This window comes from Cynoglossus semilaevis, chromosome 20 (assembly GCF_000523025.1).
Source record: "Cynoglossus semilaevis isolate Cse_v1.0 chromosome 20, Cse_v1.0, whole genome shotgun sequence".
In the NCBI taxonomy this organism is placed as follows: domain Eukaryota; kingdom Metazoa; phylum Chordata; class Actinopteri; order Pleuronectiformes; family Cynoglossidae; genus Cynoglossus; species Cynoglossus semilaevis.
The window spans coordinates 412,503-428,656 of NC_024326.1; the positions used below are offsets into that span (position 1 = coordinate 412,503).

The 16,154-nt window shown below is 41.1% G+C and overlaps 1 protein-coding gene across 1 annotated transcript in view; it reads left to right on the top strand.

Moving 5' to 3' along the window:
• Positions 1 to 16,154, top strand: part of LOC103395832 (low-density lipoprotein receptor-related protein 8) — a 37,320-nt gene that overhangs the window by 6,999 nt on the left and 14,167 nt on the right. The window contains exons 3-5 of the mRNA XM_025066124.1: positions 6,126 to 6,248; positions 11,301 to 11,429; positions 15,228 to 15,617. Coding sequence (XP_024921892.1) covers positions 6,126 to 6,248; positions 11,301 to 11,429; positions 15,228 to 15,617 — 642 coding nt within the window. The remainder of the gene's footprint in view (positions 1 to 6,125; positions 6,249 to 11,300; positions 11,430 to 15,227; positions 15,618 to 16,154) is intronic.

The following is a 16,154-nucleotide window of genomic DNA, read 5'->3' on the forward strand; positions in this document are numbered from 1 at the left end:
TCAGTGTTTTGGCAGGGTGTTTTTATTCGATTATTAATAATTCACGTTAGGAATCGACAACGTGTGCGTGCTTCGAAAACGGTCGTAGAGCTGCAACAACTAAGACAATAATTCATTCATTCATTAATTACTCATCAATTTATAATTAGTACTACTCAACTGTTCCAGGTATTTAATAAAAAAAAAAGTATTTAAAATATACCAGAAGATAGAGATAACTAGACAACTAGAGTGCGATGCAGACTTTCGATTTTTTTCGAACAGCTCAACAAGTATCTTTGCGTGCGCCAAGCTAGGCTAGCCAAGGTGTGCTAACTCCTCAGAGCAACTGCTGTCTGTCCATAGAATAATCCTCCTAAAAACCCCATATGTCAGTAATACGTCCATATGGTGTAATGTATATACCAGTCGTGGGCCACTAGCGGGCCACTTCGGGTCCTAAAATGTGACGCGGGGCCGGGTCAGGAGCAGATAGATGGAGCGTGCGTATGGACTAAAACAAATGACAAATAACATGGTTCTCAAACAGAAGCTGCCTGTGATTTCTGAGTCTTTCCTTATAACTATTTTTGTTGCTAGGGGTAGATTTTCCAGACCTAGAAATTTGACCCCCAGGCACTGTTACACTTACGCTTAATTATAACTGCAGGGAGAATTGAATAATCCTACTCTGAGGATGATTTCCAGAGCTTTCCTCTTCACGACAGTCAAGTGTCATTCTTTAAAATTTCATCAGCAGCTTGTGGTGTTTAAAATATTGCTGGATTTTGCAAGACAAAAAAAAAATCAGAATAACAGAAATGTTTCTCATTTTCTTCTCACGTTTATATATTGAATTGATTACCTTCACTTCGCCGTTTGTTGCCGTGCCAGTTTTACTTCACTTCCGTACATAAAAGAGAATGTATAACGTAAACTCATTAAAGCGTCCAAAGAACATTCTCCTCTCTCGGTTTTAGGGACAAAAAGTATTTTGTTGTGTTTTAATTTGCATAAATTCTGCCTTCTATGTTTTGCCCCCTCCCCCCCCCCTTCCCTTTTATAATAATCAGTAGAAAACAGACACAGTCTAGCAGGAGGCTCGACTGATTACTTCAGTTTCCATTGGAAGCCACGATAAACCATTATCCGATTGTTGTATTTTCTCAGGATTTTTGGACATGTTTGATTCTGTTACCTCTGCACCCTCATACTCCGTCTGGATGGGCATTTATTGAAATGTATGTACAGGCTTTACCAGACACAGGAAGAGAAGGGTTGATTAGCTGCTGAAGTCACGAGGGACAGACTCTATTAGAGGCTATATTCAGTGATGTGTCGTTAACCTACTTAGTTAACTCCGCAAAGGGAGGAAGCTTCGAGACGAGGTACCCGCCCGGCCCGCTTCAATTCCCTCAAATGTTTAGATGTCGTAGCTCGTTGAACACTTTTGGCTTATACTTTTTCTCATTCCCTGATTCTGGGACAAGATGCTAACCCGTTGCGAGGCTGCAAAATGTGAAGGACAACGGGAGGGTTAAAACCCAGTTAAGACCTATTTGGGCAGCATGGTGTCCCAAAGACTGGGTCGCGACCCTCAGGTGGGTTTTACGAATAATGTCTATTGACTTGGGTCGCGAAGGTTTCTGACTTTTAAATTATTTAGGAAACAGAACACATTTTTACAGAATTGCACATCATATTGTTTTTACATACAGTATGTCAAGAAAACGACGTGTGTTTCGGACTATTTGTTGTTAAACCCCCACCCCTAAAAAAACTAACGTTGCAAAAGTTGAGGAAATGTTTGTCACTAAAATGCAGATGCTCACAACAGTTGTCACGGAGCTGCAGACGATGCATTCCGTTCGAGTATAACATGCCACGACAGGAGGAAAAATGAAAATGATAAAGGCCTGTTTACTTGCTGCTGCTCTCAAAGTGTAATGCTGGCTCTCCATTCTGACACTCGGCTCGTTTTCCGATAACAGAAAAGCTTCAACTTTGTTCAAATGAATTGTTGATTGCACCGTCATAGGTCAGATATCACAGTGAATCTCTTGGGGGGTTTAGATGGTCTTCAGAATAAATCACTCTCGGTCTGACTCACCACTGTACCTGAGGGATGACTATCTGACGACTGCCAGGACCTGCCCTTAATATGACATGACAGGAGGAGAGAAAAATACATCTTCAAGCCACACGAGGGGCTATAATTAGCTCAGTGTTTGTCCCTGATGAGCAGCCAAGGTCAGAGGGAAACTGTTGGGAGGAAACAGCGGCACCTGATGCTGATCCTGACGCAAAAACCCTTTTTGACCTTAATACACGTAGTTTACACGAGAATTCATGTATAAGATAACATTAAAAACACAAGAGAAATGATTCAAGTTTCACAGACAGTTTAAGTTATGTCGGACACCTTGTGGTTTAAACCAGAGGCCCCCAAACTTTTTTTTTGTACCAAGGATCGGTCGGCCGGTATAAGCCTTTACTGCGCCATCGTTGAAGGCTCATTAAATGAAATGACTCATCTTTTTGAGTGAAGTAAATTAGTGAAATTGAAGTACATTACCAAAAGACCTATGGACCTGGACCGATCCCCGGACCTCAGGTTGGGAACTCGTGGTTTAAAACAACGTCTTAATTTGCTCAATTTGTCTAGACAGAACAATATTTAATTCAGACATGCCTCTCTCGGCAAGGCTTTTCAGATCAATACTCCAACCAGTGCTGAATTAAAACTCCATCCCACGTGTCTCTCCACAGAGGCTCCACTGACAGGCGACGATTCCAGCAAATTTACTGTATTGATGGATAACCGCGTTCCGTAGTTAATGAAGTTGTCTGCCTCTGCGTTCAATATCCCTATTCCAAATATAATAAAAGGAAACGTTCAAAGTTGAAAGTCTGCCTGTCAGTGAACCCAGAACGTTCAAAAAAAAAAGGCTAATTAAGTTTCATAATCATTTGCTGAAACGGCTTCAAAAACAACTCGTTTGAAGTCTGGCACGTGCCCCGGTTTACGTTGCGTGCCGTTCATTTCCGATGGTTTTGTCGTTCGCATGCCGGCTTATGCCAACAGGATCCATTAGGTCTCCTGCTTCGACAACACTCCACCTACTAATATGAGCTAATTAGGCCATTTGTCATGTGTCGATGAGTAACACCTGCTTATTGCTGCCTTACTCATTAAGCTTCTCCCCCGGTGCGGGAAGAAGTGTTTTTGATCTTTCATGTTGCATAAAAGTCAGTGGAAAATCGTTGGTTCATTTCTGTGACACACACCTGACAACTTTGAATGAAAGTTTCAAACATCGTGTGGAATTTGGGAGCTAAATATAATGAGGTTGTTGTGTTGTTGCCCCCCCTGACATGCTCAGAATATCATTACAAGTCCTGTGCAACAAGGGTCGCAATCCGCAGTGGGACACTATGAAAAATGTACTTTATTTTTACTAATTTACTTCATTCAAAAAGAATCCAGTGATATTTCAAAATAATATGTCATCCAGACTCCGATGCTAACAGAATAACGTCTAACAGATGTTTTGTTTTTGAAAATCTTTCCCGTCCTCCAACAATCGGCGCTTGATATTGAGTTTTGAAAATGTTACCATCCTCCAACAATCGGCGCTTGATATTGATATGTTTTGTTTTGCCAACAATCGGCGCTTGATATTAATTGATATTAGTATCGGCAGATACTCCAAGTTGCGGGTTCAGTATCGGTATCAGACATGAAATAGTATCCAGCCATGCCTGGTTTTCAAGAGAGCAGTTCGATCAGAACATTGAAAGTGAAATCAGATCGTTCATGTACAGCGAGACTGAGATGCAAAAATGAAAAGTTGAGGAAAAACGTTGAGTAATTGCAGTCGAATTTCGACAACACGGAGCAGAACAAGAGGAGAACGATCCAGGTTGAGTAGTTGGAGCTCCTCCAGGAGACATATCATGGCTGGCTGAGCTCCCCTAAGCAGAGCCCTCATTGTGTTCGTGTCACATTTCATTTTCACCGCTCACAATATTGATGGCACACACACACACACACACGATTACTTTTTTTCCTTTGGTTTGTTTCAGCCGTGTGTGTGTAAAAGTCACCAGAGATCTACTTGTCGTGCTACACTGAGGGTTACATCTGTTCAGCATATTTGAAATTCACGTCCAGGTTGAAATGAACCTGCAGTAATATTTCAGGGTTTTTTTTTATTCATACACTCTCCATAAATCAGTTTATTACCATGCCTGTCCTTTTCTGCGTCTTCAGCTGTCGTTAATCACTTCTGATTCTTCTTCTTCTTCTTCTCTAACTTTTCGTCCATCCTCCTGACTCCTAACATCTAAAAAAGAAAAAAAAAAAACCTCCTTAATTAAAACCGATAGTAATTCTGTGCAGATGGCGCTGTCATGCCTGGGTGAACATTGCCAAGTGAAGCGTGGCACCGTAGACCTCCTGTAAAAGTGCATGTTTCCTCAAATAAGTGAGAAGCCGGAAGACAGAAGGAAAAAAAAAAAATACAGATTGTCTAACTTTCAGAGGCCGCTTTTGCTGTTAGATTTATAAGGTGTTTGTCCAGTGAACAAAGTAAAGGCCTTTAGCGGAATGTTTATCAGCTAGTATAGCAGCACGGTTGGTACAATAATATATATATATTGTCATGGGGTGTTTTTTGTTGAAAGATGACATTTTGCTGCTTGTTTGACATTGCTTCTCTTTGGTTTTAAGTTACTCCATCCAGGTGTTGTTGTTAACCAGGACGAGGAAGTCCATTTTTTTTATGATTTATTCTAGGTTATCTGTTGGTATAAGATAAGAGAAGCAGAAATGTTCCAAACATAAACAAGTGTAGTGCATTTATCTGCAAAGGTTTGAGGACTTGTTTTTTTTTTTTTTTTTTTTTTGCAAGTGGTCTAGATCATTGTTTCCCAAAGAGTGGGTCGTGAACCTCAGGTGGGGTCCTAATGGTGCACATCCCATCTGTCTAATGAACAAACAAGTGGCACTCGCGCTGCTAGAAAAATAGCAATCGCGATGCTTTGTTCAGTGTCAGTCCTAGACAAAGAACACAAAGAGGCCTGCTGTATGTGAAAGGGAACAAAGGAGTCGAGGGGCTGTTAGTCTGAGGAGTGAATTTGGGTCAGTCTATTATGTGTTGCCGGGAAAAAAAAAAGAATGTTGTTGTTTTGTTTTGTTTTTTTATCTTTGGGTTGAAGTGTTGTTTTTACGTTTACAGATGTACGCATGGAATCATGTACACAGATGTATGTCAATGTTTGAAGCATTTTTAAGCTGTTAAGTTTTTGTGTGTCTGGCTGTGACTGTGCCAAAATAACATTTCAGGCAAGTTTTTGTGTGTCTGGCTGTGACTGTATACTCATTTCGGTTCTATTTGGTCCCTTTTCAAAGTATCACAAAAGGCGAACCCTGATTTCTGAAGCTAACAAAAAAAAAAACAAACGTGAATGCACACATTTTTATGGATAAAAATTGAGTTATGTCGTCAGCGTAAGTAGAAAAAAAATCATAAATATATTTGTGTTAAACACAGGCGTCCCACGTGTATGCACTGCAGTTTTAATTTTTTAAGGTTTAACACCGAGTGTCCAAGTAACGGCTACAACAGGCAAACTAAGGCCCGGGGCCCGGATGTGGCCCGTTTGGCTTTTTACTCCGGCCCACCAAACTTGTCCAAATGATGTTATTAATTCCTATTTTCATTATATTTCTGCCTTTCTGCTGCAATGCCCGCATTTCTTCAATAGATGGCATAGAAACAACAATGGGAACAGAACCTTGAACCTTGAACCCTACTAGCGATGTTGCGATGTTTGAGCTCCCTGATTCGTCCTCACTGTTACTGCGGTGGTACTACAGCAGCAGCAGGGCTGAGATGAGGAAGAAGAAAAAATTAACCAGTGAAGGATAAAAGTTCTGAAAAGAGAAAGAAAAGAGAAGACGGTGCGGTAGTAACGTGAGCGAGATAATGATGATGATCTCTTCCGACGAGAGGAGCGACTACTTACGGTGAATTAAGGACTAAATTCATGACAAGCGCCTGGAGCCAAGTGGAACCACATGCCACTAACTATCCTTTTCTCTCACTGACCTTTTCTCCGCTCTCTTGTTTTTCTTTGAACAGCGAGGAAAACGTGCGCCCCTGCGGAGTTTGCCTGCCTGAACGGACAGTGTGTCCCGGGGCGATGGCGTTGCGACGGTGAACCGGAGTGTCCAGATGGTTCTGATGAGGCAGAGGAGACCTGCAGTAAGTGAAAACCGTTCTGCTGCCCTCCTGTTTTTACATTTACTATTTTGTTAGGATTAAATTGGACGGCGGGGGTTCGATTCCCACGTACTACCTGTTGCAGCATATCTGCTGTTAACACAATCTTTTCCAAAATGTTGGGTCAAAATTATTATTATTGTTGTTGTTATTATTATTATATATATATACATATATATGTATATATGTGCATATATTTATGTATATATATGTATATATACAGTATACTCAAACTAAAGCATAGCTTAGCATAGTTTGAGTATATTTAAACGGCGCTCAGAATCTTGAGGAAATTAAGACTAAAGAATATTCGGTTACCACATCGACACTAATGCGGCGTTGCATTTGTGCCAGTTCGTCTGTCAATTCACACAATATTTAATGCCGTCGCTCCTGCGCGCAGGTTGCTAATTCTGCTGGTTATCTCAGATCTGGCGGCATTTCGCTCACTTCAACGGTCTGCACTCACCCACACATTTCAATACTCAATGCTGTCTGACGGTGGATGTAAGAAAAGAAAAAAAATATGCCTCAATTACTTGCCCTGCCAAGCTGTTAGAGCCGGGCTCTTTGATTGAAAACCTCTTAGAAAAATGCCAGTCGAGTGCACCCACACACACCCACACGGCCTGATGGAAACGAGGTAAGTTGATGTCTCAAGAGTGGGAGACTGGGCAAGTTGTTAAATGTATTTTTTTTTTCTTCTTCAAGAAATTCTTATCTCCTCCTCTGCTGGCTGCTTCCATCTGAAGCTCTTGAGGTTACGTATATGTGGCACACAGCTCGGCGATTAGCGGGTCTTCTTTACGGTGCCTTAAAGTGTTAAGAATTAAATTCATTAAACTTGGACTTTCCTCGGATTATGCTGTTCATGTAGAAAGGCGAAAGCACTTCAAATGCACATTATCTCGCTGGAATAAAATGTCATGCCCGTAGCAGAAGCTGAGCGAAGTTGAGTTGTCAGCAACAAATGTTCAGCTTCTAGTCAATGGAACATCAGTTTAGCCTGAGAATGTGTTCTATCACGGTACTGTTTATCTCATAATTAAAGCATGGATTTTATTTTAAGGCACTTTTTAAGCTCCCGCCGGCCCACACAAAAGACCTTGGTGGACTGCATTTGGGACACGAACCTTGAGTTTGACACACGTGGGATAAAGATTAAATTGTCCTGCCTGCGGTCCAGATCTTTGCCATTGAAAATATGTGGCGCATTGGGAATAAAACGTGTCGTGTTCTCGATTTCAACACGAGGATCCACATTTTTAAAGTCAAAATTTTCGCATGTGTAATCGTTTTATAAAGTCTTTTAGTTGAATTTACGCTGTATTTCGCGATATGGTGAAAATTTCACGACATGTGTAATTATTTTATAAAGTCTTTTAGTTTAATTTATGCTGCATTTCGCGGTATGGTGAAAATTTCACGAGATGGGATTAAAAAAAAAAAAAAGCGATGTACTGAAAGGTGAACGCGATATAGAGAGGGTACACTGTATGTTTCAGGCATCATATGAAGTACTGTGTTCCCAATTGGTTATAGGTTCTAATTCTAATTATAATAATCTGGTCATGCAAACTCCTTGTGTGTCTGCGCCGTAAGAACGTTTAAAGTTAGAGAGACTAAAGCTAAAGAGGATCACAAGTTCACACAGAAAATCCTATTAAAGTTGACGGAGGGGAGGGGATTCATTTATTGGCCGCGGAACAAAGCGAACGTAATCTGGGCTGAGAAAGAAGGAAACGCTGGAACCCGTTTATAGATCCATTTATATGGAAATCCCGCACGTAGCGACACACTGTTGTGTTGCGAACTATAAATATGGTCGGGGCTGCAATGCGACTTGGTGGTTAAATGCGCTGTTTTGTGTTGCGTTCGACCTATAATGATGCAGTTTAGCAGATATGTGGGGGGTATTTCATATTTTTAAACTCAGCACTCACTCACAAATAATTATCTCAGAGTACGCCCCCCGATGTGCACGATGAACGCTACGCTTAAGCTAAATGAAGAAGCTGCTATTTTATTGTTAAATTAACTGATTAAGTGCAAAGACAATCTGCAACCTAATTGGATGTCAAGTGGGCCGGACCAGTACAATCATAACATAAATAACTATAAATAACAATAAGTCCATGGTTTCCTCTTTGTTTTCATGCAAATAAGTACAACTATATTAGATATTCATTATTATTATTATTTATGTGAAACACTTACTTGATTTGGCCAAAGGTTTTACACCGGACGCCCTTCTTGACGCAACCCTCACCATTTATCACCCTCACCAAACACTGGCTTGTGCACCCTAGTGGCTAGTTTATTTATTATTATTATTGTTATTATTTTTCTTCTTCTTCCTCTTATTATTATTATTTAGTAAAATATAATTTAACAAAAATCGTTTTGTTTGTATAATTTTTTATTTTTTAAAATTCATCAAGCGGGCCAGATTGCACACCCTAGTGGGTTAGGGTTAGGGTTTTGGGCCACGGGCCGTATGTTTGTCACCCCTGGTCTAATGCAGGCAACGCTTCTAAATTTCACAGCAACGATCTTTTCTAAAGCAGTTTTGATTTTGCAGTGTGAAGTCGCAGCAAATGCTTTGGACAAATTTCATCTGCTCTTCAACGAAGATACTGAACTCACGAGCGATGGCAGCACTGACTGTTTTTCCCATGGGTTAATTACCTAAAGTGCATCACGCTCCACTTATGGTACAGCCCTGCTGTCTCTCACATGTGGAACACCCCCGCCCCCTCCACCCCCATCTTGTATGACTTCATCTGCCTCTGAATTCACCACATATGCTTTACTCTGCCTTCTTTTCACTTCAAGTTTTCACATGTACACACACTCTAACGCTGACATCTGTGCCGTAATCATTCTGGCTCACTGAGTGAATTCTCAATTACACGCTGGAGTAGTGGCAGCGTAACACCATTCTGTTAAGAATTCAGATTTCAGGCCAAACTCAGTCGCTGGTTAGCACTTAAAAATGAATGACTCTTTGGAGGGAAATAAGGAAGGAAGGCAGAGCCCGCCGTTTTTAAATCTGATTATTAATTAATCGGGGAGGAAATGGGCCACTGCGGCTGGTTTGGGCTGCGGGCTCTCATTGCAGTGACAATTGTGTTGTTGTTGTTTTGTTTTTTTTTCCCCCTATAAGTGAATGTTGAGTGACTTGACTCTTAGTTGAAAACATTGCTGAGTGCAGCCCATTTTCGCACTGCTGTAAATTGATGTGAAAAGTCAATGAGCGTATGGTAACCTAACAGTACTTTTTTATCCTTTTCTAAGGTCATGACCCTAAAGTCAATTTTGTGCAATTTTTAAATCAAAGTTCATGTCCAGATTTTTCCAGATTACAGCTGCCCTTTAATGACTCGGAGAAGATAGACTGTGATTTTCTCTTCACTTTTCTTGCCGTCCCTTCACTCCACTTCACACAAGGCTTCAGTTCTGAGTCAGTCTAAGAATCTAAAAGGTCAAAAGTACAGTTAAGTTCTTCTTCCTTCTGTTGGATCTCAGATCTTGCAGTTTAAAGTCAGATTAAGTCATAAACCCTTCCTCTCGTTTTCTTCTCACGGATTTCTTATGTGCCATTTCCTCTTTTTCTACTAGAGCACATTTGTTTGTTATGAATGCTTTCTCAGACTTGTGTAGATTCCACCTACACAAGTCTTTCATCTCACACTATTGAAAGAAAAGCTTTATTGGATTTCTTCTTTTTTTTTTCCACGTTGCAGTGATGACTCATCTTAGCCTCTCGTTTTGTTCCCTTATTGGATTTATTTAATAAACCAAGCTGGTTTTCAAACTTGATTTTGCTTTGTTGTTTTAAACTAGATTGTATTTTGCGTAACCTTTTCTCGACAGTCTGTGGCTCACAAACAGTAGTTGGAGACTAGCCGTCAGTGTTAGCTAACATTAGCTTGTTAACTGGGAAATCATGGTGGTCTAATTGACTTTTTTGTTATTTAAAAAAAAAATAGACCACACATACAAAAAAGAAAATACACACATACGTTCTTTGTACTTAAGCATCTGCTCCAAGAAAACAAGGTTGAAAAAGAGAGCACTGTCTTTACGCTGACCCCTACAGGCTGTTGCATGTATTTACACCGTCACTCCGTCTTTAATAAAGAGCAGTTGTTTGACTCTAGGGTGTGTTCTGTCTCACGGAGGTGGAAATAAACTTCTATGTAGTCACGGCACATCTTCCGCTGCAGACGGAGAGCCTTTTATTTTCAGTCCGCACATCAATGCTCAAGGCTAACGCCTCCATTTCACGTCTTTTAAGCCAACAAGGCAGAAAAATAACAAACCTGAGGAGGGATCTTTTGGCTTCTTATTTAGACGCTTCCAAGTTTTGATTATCCAGGGCTCAAACATAGCCATTGATGTTCACAAAGGTTTCTCACAGGCTCAGAAAACCTCGGAAAAGGTTTAGTGCTCTGGTTTTAGCTTGATTACAACAAAGCCTTCACAAACGACCTTTTAGTCAGAAATCAATGCAAACGACAGCTGATTTCAATGACTTCAATATTCACAAAGGTTTCTCACAGGCCCAGAAAACCTCGGTTTTGTGCTTTGGTTTTAGCTTGATTACAACAAAGCCTTCACAAACGACCTTTTAGTCAGAAATCAATGCAAACGACAGCTGATTTCAATGACTTCAAACTCAATGATTTCAAATGATTTGACTGATTTGATTTGTGTCAAAACCCATTCTGTGCCCAGCAGTTTTAGGAAAAGATGTTGTTAGCGAGCAGAGTTAGCGAGCAAACAACAACGTTGACTCGCTTTCTGCTGCCAGCCGCGCATTTACTGTGTTTTATTATCTTTCTCCCACAACCCCCGTAGAGCCGACTGGACGGTAATAAATTGTCTGGACCGGGAGAGGTTGGGATTGAGGGGTTTAACTCCCAAATCAAACCAAGTAGTTATAGGTCAGGTTGTAGCTTCCGTCATTGGGACCATAAACTGTCTGTACCGATCTCAGCTCTCATCTATTTATTTTTCTCTCTGCCACAGGCAAGCAAACGTGCCCCCCGGAGAAATTTGACTGCGGGGGAGCCACCAACAAGTGTGTCTCGCTCTCGTGGAGATGCGATGGAGAGAAGGACTGTGAGAACGGGGCAGATGAGGAGGACTGCGCTGCTGGTGGGTTTGTTTTGTGATTTATTCCCATTGATTTATCCGACAGGCACGGGACGGGAAAAGCAGGGCTCTATATATCTCAGTGAAATGGACAACGATTGTATTTGAATTTAAAGCTTTGATTGTCACTGTGTTAAACAGAAAAAGGGGAAGACGACGCGCAATCAATCAAATCCAATCACAAAAAGAGTTGCGAGAGCAAAAGCACTCCCCTCGTTTCTGCGGCGTTGTAGGAGCAACTGATGGTGGCAGTATAAGGGTATAAATCAGGGCTGTCAAATTAATTTGGGTTAGCGTGTACAACTGTACAATCATAACATAATTAATTATAAAAAAACAATAAGTCCATGTTTTGTCCCCATTGTTTTCAGTTAAACAAGTACATTCGATATTTATTAGCCGTATGTTTGACACCCCTGGTGTAGACGTTTAGAGAGGCAGGGCAAGCCAAAACCAATTTAGCATAAAAAGCAAATTAAATTTTTTTTTAAAAGAAATTCAACAACCTTCCTGACACACCTTAAGATTTTAGTCCATCTTTTTGAATTTTATCAGCTCCGGGACACACACTACTGACAGCACCAGTCTTGTCATTTAGCCAGGGTTCAGATGTAGTTTAAGGCTGCCTGGTTTTTAATAGAGCCGCAGTGTCTAACGCCGTTTGGCAGGTGGAGTGAAATGATGAGCTGATCTCCTCCGTATTGCACATAGACTCGGGAAATTGCAGTTGTAGAAGAGCTAATGATGCTACAGTGCCAAGTAGCAACGGCAGATTGAACTGCGTTCCCAACGATCCCAAAATAATAAAAGCATATGAACAGACAACACTGTCACCGATTTTTGGAGTAGAAACAGATAGCAGATCGTAAAAAAAAAAACACGATAAAACAAGATCAGACAGTTTGTCTTTCAGTCCAGACGCAGACTTCGCGCAAAGGTTTAAAACTGTCCTTTGACGGTAGCTTATCAAAACAGCATACATGAACATTAAAAATACCAACAACAAGGACACTGTCACATTTAGGACCAGAGAGTCCCGAAAAATAACGAGGTTAGGAACAGCTTCAAAACCTCAGGCCAGAAGCTGGAGATAAACCATCCTCTCTTTGGCAGAGTGGCGACGTTTGGAGCGACACAAACGCTAGCTTTGACAGACGGCAGCCCATATGATCTGGCACCGTGTAGAGTAAAAACAACACACAAAAAAAACAAATCAACTAATTTTTTTTTATATCGTGTACAACAACTACACAAACATTAGTGGATCTTCAGATCTCTAGAGTCTTCTTTAGGGCAGCGGTAGCTGGAGATGTTAGCTGGTTAGGCTGAAGGTGACCTTTTCAGCTTCTTTCGCGATCCTCGCTGGAACTCTCCTGACACTGCGGCACACTGAGAACCCAGTCTACTACGCTTGGTATCAAGAATGTCACGAAACCCTCAGTAATGGATCGATAGAGGATCACCAGCAGCTGCTGGATTACTTTTGTTTAGCTAAGAGGATTAACATCAGTTCCATCAGTCACACGGCGTCCGATACCTTTCGAGTGTCACCGGTTTGTGCTTTGAAATTGTGTATTGTTATATGAGGAAAAATAGTACTTTGATTACACGATTGTAAGGATAAAGAAACCAAATCTCAACCTCAGTATCTTCCAGATTAAGCCCCAAATTTTTTTTATTTATTTTTTTGGTATATAATGGCAAAAAATATTTCTGGGCTGTATTTTATTATTAAAAAAAAAATACATTCCACATTAACAAAAGTATTTCTGGGTTGTATTTTATTATTTAAAAAAAAAATACATTCCACATTAACATCACGCCATTCAGCCGTCAGAGAATGTAACTGTGTGTGCGTTCCTTCCGCTCCTCCCACCTGTTCTTGCCCTACATCTGAAGCACCGTGAAGAATTGACTCCTCTATTTCTCCCCTTGTTTTTATTTCATTTTTTTTTTCGTCTCCCGTTTTTTTCACATCGCCAAGTATTGATTGAAGCAGAAGAGCCGGCGGTTCGTGGTGTTAAGACTTTAAAGACGTGGCTGTTTATGCTCAGTAAGGGAAAACACTTTAAATAAATTAGGTTATTGTTCCTGGGTAGCTGTTCTCTCTTCATTTCGCAGTTTAGCTCTACTTCAAATGTTATATCTCCTTCTAGGTTGACCAGACTTAATGATTTGATTGTACAGTAGAATCGTTGGGCGTTAAACTCCGTCCCAGACTTGCTGTCTCAAAGTGGCCCCACAGGCGCGTACTATAACAAACAAGTGCTATTGATTCGATTGACTTCAGTTTTTAATGCCCTCCTAAGCTTGTAATGCTTTTGCTTATGCTGTCCGTGTAGTCGGTCTAGCCAAGTGCTAATCCCTCATTCATCCCACTGTCTGCACTGATGTGGTCCTCTTAAGCTGCTCAGTGGTTAGCACACAAAGAGCGCCGGGGACCCAAATCCCATCAGGGGTATTGGCTCGTCGGTCGAGCGAAGGTTGGTTCGTCGGCGCCGTTAAGATGAATGAATCGGCGGTCGATTTCAGTGTTCATCAACGCTGAATACTGCAGTGTATTTCAGGTAAACAGTAGACGTGTAGAGTGTTGCTTTATTTATTCCTGTTAAGTCTTGTTTGGATGAGCGTAAGTAATTATACCTGATACTACGAAATTAAAGCAGCAGGTGCTGCAAATCCTCAGTGATGCCGAGCTTTCACGTAGTAGCAATTTACTTGTGTCAACAGCTCTGTTTTTAAGTGGTGGGTACTTAGTCCTGTTAAAAGATCTAATTACCCGCAATTGACCTCTGACCCTTTTTCGTCCAAATTCCTTTTTAGTGTAAATTCCGAGTCAGTAATGCCAGAGTGATGTCAGTAATGATTTTCGTTGCCGTCGACACCAGCAGCGCTGCTTCGGCTGTGTTTGCTCTGCAAAATGTGTGTGAAAGAAATGTCAGCCATCGATCTCGGTTCCTCAGAGAGTGCACCTGTCGAACACGGCAATGTGTGTGTGTGTGTGTGTGTGTTTTGGCGTCCGATTTATGTGTGTGTACTGCTGACCCGTGAGCTGTAAAATGAGATACGTGTAAAAGTCGACAAGCCCGAATGGTTCTCTATTGGGGGAAAAAGTCAAATCGATGGCTGCGTGAACGCTTCGGAGGAGAGTGCAAAAATTAAAATTGACATTTGTTCTTGTACGTACACACCGCCGTTATCCACACTGACTGAAGAATTTAGTACTTTTGACTTTTCTTTTGAAGTTTTCTTCTTTTTTTTGTGACAGTTTGATCTCAAACTTTGTTAGACAAGGGGGATGGCTCGATCCGATACTCCGGATCGGTATCGTTTCGATATTGGTAAAACCTTTCTGAATAAAGAATGTAGATGGATGGATGGATGGATGGATGGATGGATGGATGGATGGAGTCCATCTTCAGAAATGTTTTGTGATGTAAACTGAATTTTCCTCTGAGGGCTGCTACCAGGCTTGGAAGTCCGATGAGATTTTCTGTCCAAAACACTTTGTACTTTGTATCTGAAAAAGATGTACCTTAATGTCCTCCAAGTGTCATTAGTTTTTATTTATCTTCTATTTATGCAGTACATGAAACTCATCAGGAAAAGTAGAATATTTAACATTTTAATTCAAAGTACAGCGGGGGCTTCGAGCTACCTCAAATACGGGTTTTCCAAGTTACAAGTAAGCAACGTTTGCAACATTTTCCATCGAGTTACGAGTGCACGACCGAGCTCAATTTTTCCACCCGACACTGTTGCGCTCATTGTCCCTCTTCTCATTTTCCTTTTGTCTCCTAGATGCCAAAGTCTGCCCCAGCGGTGAATTTATGTGCGCCAACCGCAAGTGCTTGGCCACCGTCTACCTGTGCGACAGCGACGATGACTGCGGAGACGGCAGTGACGAGCTCAAGTGTGGCTCCCCACTCACCTGTGGTCCCAATCACCTCCGCTGCAACAGCTCAGAGTGCGTCCCCCTCATGTGGAGCTGTGACGGAGACCCTGATTGCTCGGACGGTTCCGACGAGGGCCCGGAGCGGTGCGGAGGCGACGGGCTCACTTACCTCCTGAACCGACGAGCAAACTGCACTGCCGGAGAGTTCCGCTGTGACAACGGGGAATGTGTGCGACTGACCTGGAAGTGTGACGGAGATCCGGACTGCAAGGACAAGTCTGATGAAGCTGACTGTCGTAAGTTGTTTTTTTTGGGGGGTTTTTTCCACATCTTTCTAAATGGTGTTTTTGGGGGTTTTTTTCCACATCTTTCTAAATGGTGTTTCATCCCAAATCCGTCTTCTCCACAGTGTCATTTATCAAAGCTGTTTACAAAAGATGACAAAATTATTAGACGGAGCCGCGGTGGTAAACTAAATCACGTTCATTAACTATTAAAATGAAATATTAGGGCTGTCAATGTATTAGCGTTTTTAAACAGCTCGATCACAGGGTGGCTGTGGATTTGTAATGATGAATCACAATCATGATTAATCGTGATTAATCAAGGTAAATTGTCATTCCTAAATATGAAAAAATATTTCTTCTAAACACTGCTTGAACAGGAAGAAAAATAATGGCAGTAACTCATCTAAATGATGGAATTATTTTGACTTATTTTTATTGAATTATTTTTATTTTTACTATTATTGTTATTATTATTATAAAAATTACTATCTACATTTTTGTGTATTTAGGTTTGCAGAACTTGTAAATTGAGTTGCTATGAAAATT